Below are 12790 nucleotides of genomic sequence, written 5' to 3'. Positions count from 1 at the left end.
CAGTAGTGATACTGTTGTATCAGTACTAAGAACTTAAATTTATAGCAGCAAGACAGCATTGAATTTTATGGCTGCCATAACTGCTAAAAAACAGAGTAGTATCAATGCATCATTGGGAAATATAAAAAAGTATTTTTTAAGAAGTTCCTACAATGCCCATGGACAAGTTCATCCACTTATGTATAACCATGAGCTCATCCAAAAAAATTTTGAGCTCACATTTTAACCAAATATTCACATAGGAAAACAGATGCAAGTCTCTATCATCCCTTATAGGAAAGTTTGCCAGGCTGCTCACAGCCAGTGGTTTATAAAGCTAGAACTCAGGAGCTCCCAAGCTGCAGTGCATGAGTTTACTCCAACACACCATTAAAAGGAAAAATAAATACATGAAACCAAGATTGAATGACAGGTCCAATCGTACCAAAGATTAAAGAGAAGGCACAGTGACAGATGGTTTTGGCCTCTTTTTTTTCATGGAAAAATTCCTTTTCATGTAGAAAAATGTGCAGTCATTTAGCATCTACAGCTTTAACGACAAAATTAATCCAGTCAAAGTCATAATAGGCTGACAGTGTTGTTTTGGAACTACTCCTCTTGCTCCCAGACATTTTCAAGGACATAAAGCCTGTTAGTAAACCCAACAAGTCAAGAAAGAAAGGGTCAGCAGTGTGGTGCTTTGTTGTTCCTAGGTTGAACTAAAATCAATTCTATTGATCCCATCCACTAGATGGAGGCAACCAACACCCTTTGCTTTTGACTTCACAGCAACTAAGGCTACCACTCCAGTTTCAGAAAAACTTATTGATCAATTACAACCACTCTTGCGAGTCACTGCAGTTTGTCCCACTGTTGCATGGATACAAACAGTACCTCAGTCTCTTCAACACTTTTTTTTAGGAGCTCTTTTAAAACACTGGTTTCCTCTGAGCTTCGACTTTGTAACTGTTCATATTTTTCCTGTGCTTCTTTAAGCTGTTCTTTTAACACCTGATGCTCTTTTTCCATACGTAGAATATCTCCCTGAAAATAAAAGTTATATATTAAAAAAACCCAGAGTCTTGTCTGTTACCACAAGGCAGCAAACACATTTCTGACATCTAAAAGGAACAGTTTACTGTCAGCTGAGATTCAAAATTTTTAGTGTGGTTGGGGTGGTTTTGGTTTTTTTGTTAGTTGGTTTGAGGGGGGTGTTTAAGAGAAACCTGTACAACATTTTCAACCGAGCTCAGGAAATGAACATTCATGTCTGACCGTGAATGGAATATGATGAGTTCAAAGGCCATGTTTTCTCACTTTTATGTAGACTAATATTAACCTCAGCCTGAACTGTCTATAAGCCCAAATAGAGTATTTAAATCCAACCTTAAGATTTGTGGAAAAGAAATACTAAATTTCCTTAAAACGTACTCTAATATCTGAATAGCTAGAGACCAAAGCTCCAAAACCTCCCTGCTGTGGGCCTACATGAAGTTTTCAAGAATGTTACAGAACAACAAGAAACAAGGGGAAGAACTCCAAAATCCCCCAAAACAACTAACTCAAAACAAAAAAAAACCCAAACAAACAAAACACCACAAGCCAAACACACTGCCAAAAAAACCACTAAAATAAAACTTGTCAGTTAAAATATGCCATTTTATCTTTTCACTACTGAATTTTGGGCATTCCTTTAACCTTCTTAATGAGAAACAAACAAATACACAGGTAACTTACTTGTTGCGTTTCAAATGGATGAAAAGGTAAGGTATTATTTTCCCTATCAGCTACTTCACGATTTACCTACAATACAAAGAATCATTAGTTGATTAAGAAGTCTTCCAGTTTATACATGCAACTAATAGGTCAGCGCTGTTTTGAAGCTTTTGTACCTAACCTACAACTTTACAAATCAAACTACATTCTGAAATAGATCTATCTCCAGTGTAAAATGAAATTATGCAAGTATTTCTGAAATCTATAAAGAAAGCACTTTTTTTTGTCGTGACCTTTCTCTAGTTTAATTGACCATGAAAAAGTAGTTTGGAGAACAGTTCACAGAGTCTGTAAACACAATGGTGTTACAAATGTCTGAAAACTTAATACTTGCAAAAACTTTGTCTGACAGCTCATTGAGGAGCTGCGTTTTATGGCTCCTCCTAAATTCATGATGTACTCCATAAGTGCCTCTACTTAGAAGGGACCAGACTCAAGGACCCTCAATCCCTGGCTGTTTTCCTCTAATACCACCCATCAGGGAGTTAGTGAAAGAACTGATTTTAAATCTAATCATGCAACATATTAAAGATCAAGTTGATGCTGCTGCTGTTGTTTTAACAAGCTATTAAAAATCTGTCAGATAATATTAAACACCTTACTCATTTGGTCTCTGCTGACCAGAATTCACTAAATTGAAAACTGCTACCTCTTCTGTTAGTTCTTCATGGCACAGGTTCAAGAACCAAACATAGACTCCATTTTAAGAGCCCAGTCAGCCAAGTGACAAAATTAATCTTCCAAGACTGATGGGAAACCAACTTTCAGCAACTGCTCAGTAAAAATTTAAAGCAAAGAAAAGTTTTGTACACAAAACTAGTTTAAAAAAACAGGTTGACATTTTCCTAATGTAGAAAGCAATAACCAAAGACTGTTTATCTTACAGCTATAAGCAGCTACTCCTCCCTTAATGACAAAAGCAAATGAAGATGAGGAACTCCTCCCCAGCAGTCCCTCTAGTGTGTTTGATAATCTATCATAAATGCATCTGTCAAACTGTCATCTTAAAATCTGGAACTTTAATCCAAAGTGTTTTCTGTAAAAACTGTGGATATGACCATTCTCTTCCTTTGTTATTTTAATAGTGGTTTCACAAATGGTGTGTGCTGATCTAACTCCGGGGTAGGATTAAAGAATGAATGCTTGAGCCCCTCTTCTGTTGCACTGCATGTCTTGCCCCTTTCCGTGGGTTCAGTGGTTTCTCTGCCTGTAGGATAAAACTTCCACAATTTTTTATTTCAGAAGGGAAAAGGAATATGTGAGGGAATTTGCCCCTGAATTCATCCTACAGCTGAGCTGCCACTGTAAGACTGCAAGGGAAGCATCAGGCAGCAATTGTTAGAAAGTATAAATTATCTAAATCCTCAGATACTGTAACAGTTAGAAGAAATCACCAAACTGATTACAAAAAGAAAAAACTGTACCAGAGGCCCTTCCTTAACCTCTTAAGTGAAGTTTAAACTGATGTGTACCAGTTCCCACCTTTAATCCTGGATCAAAAGACCTGAAAATTTCAGGCAAAATGAAATTCAGTGACCTGCTCTTCAAAGAATTACAAATGAAAAATAAGAATAGTTGTAGAAAGCATCAGCAACTTCAACTGGAGCTTGCAAGGAGTTTCCAGTCCGATAAACACCTCAGTAACTTCCACCCTGTGGCCTTTTTTGGGAGGTAAGTACTAAAGAATGCTAAATGCTACTTTTAAGACCCCTCACATGTCGGTGGCTAGAAGTATTACTTGAATATTTGCTCTTGAAACTCTGTAAAAGTCACAGAGAAATAACTCAAAAAAGGAGTTGCATTTCTGAGTGCTCAGGACTGTCATTTATCACTCAAAAGCTCTCAAATAACTTTACCATTTTACTTTCTTACCTGAACAGCTATCATCCTTGTATGAGGACTGTTTTTCAAAAGAGGTGTACCTCTGCTGTCTTTTTCTGTCTTAATAACCTGTATACCAGAATCAACTTCTTTTTTACCATTTGCAACAGCCAAATTCTTTTCATAAAATGTGTTATCCAAGTTCTCCAGTTGGCACTGAGGGTCTTTGTACGTTGGTATTTCCGGGGGATAAAATAAACTGCAAAAGACGTATTCTCTGTCTGAAATAGCTGCTTGATCATTATCCTGATGAACTACATGATCAGCATAAATACAACTAGGTTTCTCAGCAACGTTTGACATAAGAGGCACTCGAGAAGGCACTGGCAATATTCTTTTATGTGGATAAAACCAGGAAGTCCAACGCATATATGGATTTCTAGGATCAAAGCACTCCAGGAAAATGTTTGTCAACTTATTATCTATGCTACCATTATTCTGATGACTCAAAGAATGCATGGATGTACTTGAAGTAGAGGAGCAAGGCAAATACTGTGAAGTCTCGTAACTTGGTACTGTTAATTTAGTAGATGGTGATATATGGGGGTTCTTAGGATAAAACTGTGGTTTGAATTCCTTAGCATTTGGATTTAACTGTAGCTTGTCCTGGGAAGAATTTTCTTGCACATCACAGACGGTATAATTTTCTTCATCATTATCCCCCGTCTCATTTCCATTGGCATCTTCGTTAATAAGAACCGCATGCTTTCTTAAGCCAATAAGATTACCCATCATAATGAAATGAGAGGATTTCAGAAGAAAAGATTTCAGACCACCTTCATTTTCTACAATATTTTGAGCTTCTTCAGGGAAATATTCATATTCCCCAATTAGTAATTTATTATTAATTTCCATGGGGCCATGTTCTTCCAAGATCTGAGAGAAATACCTTTTAAAAAAAGTTGTCATTATTAATAAATTTTGTTCATGTAATTCTAAAATAGTATTTTACACGTTATATTTTCACAACAACACTTAAAAGTAAAGAACCTCTAGAAATACAGAAGCACAATCATTTAGAAGACTGTAAGGGAGTCCTTATATGAGCTTTCCAGAACCTGAAGGGGCCTACAGGAAAGCTGGGGAGGGACTTTTTAAAAGGGCTTGTAGTGACAGGACAAGGGGGAACAGCTTTAAACTGGAAGGGGGTAGATGTAGGTTAGACATGAGAAAGAAATTCTTCACTGTGAGACACTGGAACAGTTTACCCAGAGAAGCTCTGGATGACCCCTCCCTGGAAGTGTTCGAGGTCAGGCTGGATGGGGCTTGGAGCAACCTGGTCTACTGGGAGGTGTCCCTGCCCAGGCAGGGGGGTTGGAACTAGATGATCCCTTCAAAACTGTGGTTTGAATTCCTTAGCATTTGGATTTAACTGTAGCTTGTCCTGGGAAGAATTTTCTTGCACATCACAGACGGTATAATTTTCTTCATCATTATCCCCCGTCTCATTTCCATTGGCATCTTCGTTAATAAGAACCGCATGCTTTCTTAAGCCAATAAGATTACCCATCATAATGAAATGAGAGGATTTCAGAAGAAAAGATTTCAGACCACCTTCATTTTCTACAATATTTTGAGCTTCTTCAGGGAAATATTCATATTCCCCAATTAGTAATTTATTATTAATTTCCATGGGGCCATGTTCTTCCAAGATCTGAGAGAAATACCTTTTAAAAAAAGTTGTCATTATTAATAAATTTTGTTCATGTAATTCTAAAATAGTATTTTACACGTTATATTTTCACAACAACACTTAAAAGTAAAGAACCTCTAGAAATACAGAAGCACAATCATTTAGAAGACTGTAAGGGAGTCCTTATATGAGCTTTCCAGAACCTGAAGGGGCCTACAGGAAAGCTGGGGAGGGACTTTTTAAAAGGGCTTGTAGTGACAGGACAAGGGGGAACAGCTTTAAACTGGAAGGGGGTAGATGTAGGTTAGACATGAGAAAGAAATTCTTCACTGTGAGACACTGGAACAGTTTACCCAGAGAAGCTCTGGATGACCCCTCCCTGGAAGTGTTCGAGGTCAGGCTGGATGGGGCTTGGAGCAACCTGGTCTACTGGGAGGTGTCCCTGCCCAGGCAGGGGGGTTGGAACTAGATGATCCCTTCCAACCCAAACCATTCTGTGATTCTACGAAGAGAGTGCTCTAGCCGAGCACAAAATTTTTTCTGTAATACTCTTCTTTGTTCACATCTTACTAAAAATGCAACTACTTCAAAGCATTAGCACATATCTTTATGTACAGGCCTACACACACCAGGCCACTAGGACTCAAATTCTAGACTTAATACAATGTTATAAAAATTATTAAGTAATATTAAAACCTTTAACTGCTAAGTACAGAAATGTATACATACTCATATAAGCTCTCAGAAGTTTGATTTGAGCTATTATCCAAGACTCTTTGATAACTGTTACTATTTGAAATGTCATAAAGAGCTTCAAATTCATCTAGTTGTCCTCGAAGATATTCTGGGATTCCAAATGGTTCATTAGAATCTGTGAAATCTCTATACCATTAAAAAAACAAAAACCCCAATAAATACAGAACAAATACACAGTACATATGAACAATTATTCTTGTCTCTGAAAATAATTGTATTTTTCACATATACTGAAAATAGTACACAGTGCTAAAATATACCCTAATAGCAAACTTTTTTCTAAGAAGCAAAATAAACACGATCCTCAGAATACTTAGCTGCTAAACTCAACTAACTGACCTGCCACTAGCTAATAAGACCTAGTTCTTCACATCCATAAGCAGCTTCACATCCATAAGCAAGAACAAAACAGAGCTCAGGATACAAGAGTTTGACTCCCACTTAACAACGAATGCTGAGCAAAGCACTGCAGACAATCTCAATTCAACATCACAACCTGCCTGATACGGAGCAGATTGCAAAGTTCACTTGTGACTGACAGAGTATGTAAAAATCTGTCAACTAATTTCTTCCTACATTAAAATGGAACACAAAGTAAAACCCTAATTGAAAGAACAGCTTTTGGCTTAGACGATGTACTGGGCTGCAGCCTCACAACCATTTGATTATTTCATACATTGTTAAGACCTTTAAAGTTCTAATGCCCTGTACACCTGTACTGAAAGCAGAGAAATAATGGCTCTACAGAAGCTCACATTAAAAACACTTCAAAGTTAAACCAGCCTTGCTGTTTGTAAGAGTCCATCTCCTCCAGTACCTGCAAAGCACTTTGCTTTTATTGACCTAACTCCAAAGATGCATGATGGTACTTACAAAGTATTTTCTTCTATAAATATCTTCTCCTCTTCTCGTGGTGCTGTGCTAACTCCACTGGATAACACTAAAACCGACTAATTAAAAACAGATGGTTATTTCTTTCATCTCATGAAACTTGAGTAACTTGTTTACACTAAACCTTGTTGAAAAAAAAATTAAATCAACACTATAGCTTCACTTTGTTAATATGTTTGTATAACTTCCTTTCACTGGGTTACACATTAACTGACTTTCTAGGAATCTCCTCCTTTACATTTGAGAGTCTTCAAGCTTTTAACTACCAAGTCTGCATTATCCCTTGTTCCACATGTTTTTAGTATGACACCTGTTATTCTTACGTTCACCATTACAAATGTTTTAGCTGTCTTCTAATTTTTATTATCTAATAACTTCAGAATAATAAATAACTTGTGTAAATGTACCTAAGTCAGAAAAAGAAAATCCTGACTGATGAAAATACAAAAAATCTTAAGTTTGCGCTTGAAATTCTAGTAAAATTATAAAATAGTAGGGGTATGGAAGAAACAAAGAAGATTGTACATGAAGCTTTCAGTAAAGCAAAACCCTTAAATAACAGGATAAAAGACAGTATAAATTTCCAGGTAGGATATTATTCCTCGTAAAATATAAGATACTGAACAGCAAATAATATTTTCTGCAGCAATAAATGGAACACCTGCATCTTCAATCACTGATATGACCATAAAAATAATCAGAAAAATTAAAATAATAATTTCAGATCTACTTCATGAGATGTAGTATCACATTTTTCTACCTAAAAATTACTGTAAAGTGCTCTTCTACAGATTTGTTATCTGTCAGTGCAGAAAAAAATGGAGCAAAAAGTATTAATTACATAGTGCAGTCAGTGTGCTCTATTCACAGCTGTTGTTTTTTCATTTTCCCATGTGGGAAATTAAGATCAAAATAGTGATTCAGAATGAAGACAGTGGATAGACCAAACATATTTCTATCCAGTCAGAACCAAAGTTACTAATGTACAACTTTTTTTTCAAGTTTAAGAATACTTTTTATACTATGAAATTCATTTTGTAACAAAAAAAACCAAACTACACTGAATCTTAAGAGCATTCTTTTACTTCAGGGAAAACTACTTCAAGAATGAGACTCCACAAGATATTGAGGAAAACAGCCTCTATATGCTTGAATGGCAGCAACTGTTTAAAAAACCCTATTTGTAGTAAGCAGCTAAGAAGTTACTGACCTTAGAGTCCTTTGAGGTCTTCTTCCTGGTTTTGTTTTTGATACCATTAGTCTGAAACAGAAAAAAGTGATTGTATTTTAATTAGAATAAAAGATTAATTTCCAAAGCCAGTATGTAAATTTAAAAGTTTCATACTAGAATTCTCATTCTGGTTTGACCACGCAATCTTTCCCCTCTCCACTCCATCCTCAATTGGAAAACACAAACAGAGGGTCACAAGACGTGATCCATTTTGTTCTTTTATAATCCTCCCCTTTACACACGTAGAACACTTGATTTTCTAACAGAATATTCTATGATTTTAATAAATCAGATGCTTCCTAGTCACTTACAGCTCAATCTGCATATTTAAGCAACTGCGATATCCCACACAACTCAGTTTTGTATAGAAAATAACAAGCAAAGAGAACTGTCAGATATTCTGGTCACTTCAGTTTTCTCAGATATGCAATGACTTACGTGGGGAAAAAAAGAACAGTTTCCCACAAAAAGTAACTAAAAAATGCAACTCCCCTTTTAATAGGGCTGTGATTATAGGTTAACATAACTTTAAGAACAGTAACTTACAGGTTTGGGTTTTTTTTTTATTTTAGGATATTAGTAACACTGAAACAGAAGTAGTTTTATTGTAATTGCTTTCATTTCATTCTTGGATTTGCAGTTCAGGAAATGAAAAAGCAAAAGACTTCACGTCTTATCAAGACATATATTAGCTAATTAACTCTAAAAGATTTATTCTGTATCAAAACTAAATCTCGGTTTTGTACAGATAAACTTTTCTGCAGGCTAGAATAATTTTAAATGAGTGCCTCAAACACAAACATAATTGAAATACAAAATATACGTCTGCCAATTAGCATGGATTTTAATTAAGATAATAAAAAAAGTGATTAATGATGTACAGTTGAAGGCTTATGGGTTGAATTTGAGAAGTATCTATAAATTGTAATGAATGTGCAACTGTAAAAATGTGTAACTTGCTTCTGATTTCCTTTGCTTGTTAGCAGAATGAATGTCAAGACTCCTAGCCTTACAATTTAATGACATCTGAAGCTGGATTACACTACCTTTCCATTTGTTGCTCTGGACTGTAAAATAAGTCATACAATTGTGCCCAAAACTATGCAGATTCAAGTTATGCACACTCAGGGAAGAGTTATGCTTCAAGTTCAGTTGTCATGGTAAATATGCAGATATAGTATTTAGTAAAAGCCCCTCTATTTGTATATCATGCTTTTTTTTAACTCCCCAATTATATTTTTAAGAGACTCTTTCTCAAGGTTAACACTAAACTGCTGTTATTAAGCAATATGTAAATGCTATTTCCATGCACCTCATTTGCCTCTGTCCAAAGGAGGACATCAGCCTACCCTCATCCGCTTTCACTACAACTTCCTCACTTGCACCCTTGAAATGCCCATCATCTAAAAGGTATTTTGTTGGTTTATGTTTTAGCTGCAGAGAACACCCTAAACAAGTATTTTACTACTGGAAGTTCAGGAAAAACGGCACAAACAACACGCAGTCTTCAAATGCTGTATGAAAAGCCAGGGGGAAGACTGCAGGGAGATGATAAAACAAAGCTAGATCTTTAATCAGGTCTGAACAAGGATGATATAAGACAAAACAGGACAAGTATGTCTCTATGCACTTTAGCACATTTTTAAAACACCATGCATTTATTTCTGAGCTTATACCAGATATTAATTTCACTTACCAATATGTTTTCATTTCCCTGCTTCTTTAATACAATGCTAGGGTCATCTATTGGAAGGATAACAAACACACATTCGTAAGTGGAAATAGTAGTATTTTATGTAAGTTATAATTGTGAGCTATGAAATTATAATAATAATTGTTATAATCCTTTATCAAATACCACCAAAGCACATCAAAGACTGCAGCTGCAAAACCTTTCTGCTTAAGACAAAAGATAATACTTATTTTGGTTGGACATCACATGTGCTTAAAGGTAAACTCACATACTGGTTGTAGCACATGAAACAAAACAGCAGAAAGTAACCTAAAAGAGGGTGGTTTGCCCTTCAAGGCCATTTTGCCTTTAAGCACTAAACACAGATCACAAGGAGGTTAGTAGTTTACTGAGGCTTCGGCCTTTTATAGAGCTCATGACATGTGGTGTAAAAACAGACTAAATACAATGCTTGTAAGAATGATGAACTTTACATACCCATTTTATCAAAGAATTCATCTAGAGCTTGATGAAAACATGGAAATTTTTCTCTGTTGTCTTCTAACAGCCATATAAAACAACGGCTTTTCTCTAGAGGTGGTTTTAAGAAATAATCATGAATTCCTTGCTCTTCAGAATTGGTTGTCACATAGCCAAATTTACTACCATACTTCTCATTCCAGAGTGTGGTTAAAATAGAAAGGTCAAGCTCTTTTAAAAAATGTTCATATTGAAGAAGAAAGTTCCCTGTAGCTGTCAGACCTAAAAGAGATGAAAAAAACACTTCATTCCAGTCTCAAGACTTTCAGTGCTATAACACACTTTCAGTGTGATATTCCTCTTCAAAAAACTAAAAAAATTAGATACATGGTAGCTGAAACAGATGACATAAAACCTTTTGTATCTTGAAAATGCACACAAAATCTATAAATGCAGTTTATATAAATTTTACTTCATCAAAACCAAATTATTTGTATAATATATAGATTTGTTAAAGCACACGGACACAACAGAAGTAAGAGCATAAATCTCATCCAAGCTTTTGGCATCTTATGTCCATTTTGCCTGCAAAAATAAACTTCTACCTTCATCCAGTTACAGATTCAATAAGAAACTACACAGCAAGGCAACGCTACCAAAGAGCACCAAGCTGAAAGCAATTTAAGTTATAGTCAGCTAAACTTTTGTGTCAAAAACCCCACCATGATTTACTTTTCATAAACAAATTATTGATAAAGATCTTATAATTTAAGCCTATCCTGGAATTTAAAGGCATTTCAAAAATAGATCTGTTCAGTTTTATGGACAAAGCCCTTCCCATATTTGAATCTTTCACTTGCGGAGACAAGAGATGTTGTTCCTGTGCTACCAATGGTCACACCTTCTTCTCTAGAAATCCTAACTTAGGATCAAATAAATGAAAATGAGGAAAGCTCTGCTTTACTGTTTGAAGCTAAGAAAGAAAGACTGGAAAACAATATATATTTTCATCTGTAAACTAAACAATTATTACAGTGCAAGATCTCCTGCTACTATGTAAATATATAGCCTACCCAAGTTGTTAAGATGTTTCAGCCATTTGCGTAATTTGGGATCCACTTCTTCCAGCTCACTCATCACGTGGATAAAACTCCTTGTTTTAACTCTGTTTTTTTCCTGAATTAAGTAACTGATGAGCTGCTCCATCACTTCATGTGACGTGCCACTAGCTTCGGAATAGGACGTGTAATCCTCCTCCCCAATTACAAACCATGAAAGTAACTCCTTTAGTAGTTTGGAAACATCGTGAACAGCTGTTTTTATTTGCTCAGCATTTCGACTGATATGCTGCAGCACTCGATCACCAGCATATAAATCCTGACCATAACCTATAATGGGATTAAAAACAAAAAAATCAAACAAAAGAAGATTTCACATCTGTTTGCCACAATTAAACCCATCAACTTCAAAGTACAGGTAATTTGGACTAAGTGGTGCTTTCAGCTTTATAGCAACACAGTGAAAATTGAAGAACATGTAACTTCCCATATAAACCAGACTTAATGTTACGGATCTGGCACAATCTTGCTTTATATTTCGCTTACACAAAGAAGCAACCTGTAGCATCTTAACTAGATTTCAGAAATTAAAAAATAAAGTATGGCCTGCCAGTAATAGTAGTTTCAAACAATTGTCTGTATAGATTTATCTGTGTGAAGTACATGCTGGCCCTGATGCAGAGACAAAATTCTGCCAAGCATCAGTTTTCAGACCAAAGGCACACTGCTGAACACACCTGAGCACACACCTGGTAGTAAACCTTTGCCATGCCCCTGGTTCTTAGCAGAACAAGAGTGAAAAAGATTACTGGCTCATATCAGCCTTCACCTTTCGTTATTCTTCATGACCACACATTTATAGAATGCCACTTTCAGAGCTTAACTGTCAGCAGTCATAGTCAAAAGGCACAGATCTGAAAATAATTTTTGAAAAATAAAGCACTACATATCACACCTAGAGTAATTGAGCATTGTAACACAAAAGCTTCCAAGCATACTAACAGATTCAGTGAACTCTGCAGGTACAAGCCATGCTTGAGTTTATCCTGCAGGAGTCTGCATTAAAATCCTCTGTATCATAGAAAAATGCATACAAACATGTGCTCCTCTCACCTGCAGTCCTCTCCAATTTATAAGCAGATTTCTTATTATTTAAAAGTACCTATAGCTGCTAACAAAGCAAAACAAACCAACCCTTCATGATCTCATCAGAAGTGGCCTCTCACCCTGTCAGAAAGCTTGGGAGAATAAATCAGACATTCTTTTGAAAGACTTCCTCATGAAATTTCCCTAAGCCAAAAAAACAGGGTAATAGATAGTTTATCTCCAAACACATGCAAGACTTCAATCTTATTGCAGAATTACCTCAGGAATAATTAAAAAGGTTGGCCAACACCAATACACAGATTTTTGCAGAACTATGTTAAAGTTCT

At 35.9% G+C, this 12790-nt stretch overlaps 1 protein-coding gene across 1 annotated transcript in view; it reads right to left on the bottom strand.

Annotated features, from left to right (window-relative positions):
- The window catches only part of TTC3 (tetratricopeptide repeat domain 3), a 70511-nt gene that overhangs the window by 16732 nt on the left and 40989 nt on the right, over positions 1 to 12790 (bottom strand). Inside the window, 9 exon segments of the mRNA XM_010000436.1 lie at positions 874 to 1023; positions 1717 to 1782; positions 3628 to 4525; positions 5999 to 6151; positions 6899 to 6975; positions 8127 to 8177; positions 9844 to 9890; positions 10318 to 10581; positions 11373 to 11687. Coding sequence (XP_009998738.1) covers positions 874 to 1023; positions 1717 to 1782; positions 3628 to 4525; positions 5999 to 6151; positions 6899 to 6975; positions 8127 to 8177; positions 9844 to 9890; positions 10318 to 10581; positions 11373 to 11687 — 2021 coding nt within the window.

The sequence above is a fragment of the Chaetura pelagica genome, unplaced genomic scaffold, assembly GCF_000747805.2.
Source record: "Chaetura pelagica isolate M959 unplaced genomic scaffold, ChaPel_1.0 scaffold244, whole genome shotgun sequence".
In the NCBI taxonomy this organism is placed as follows: Eukaryota; Metazoa; Chordata; class Aves; order Apodiformes; family Apodidae; genus Chaetura; species Chaetura pelagica.
This window is presented reverse-complemented; position numbering and strand designations above follow the sequence as displayed.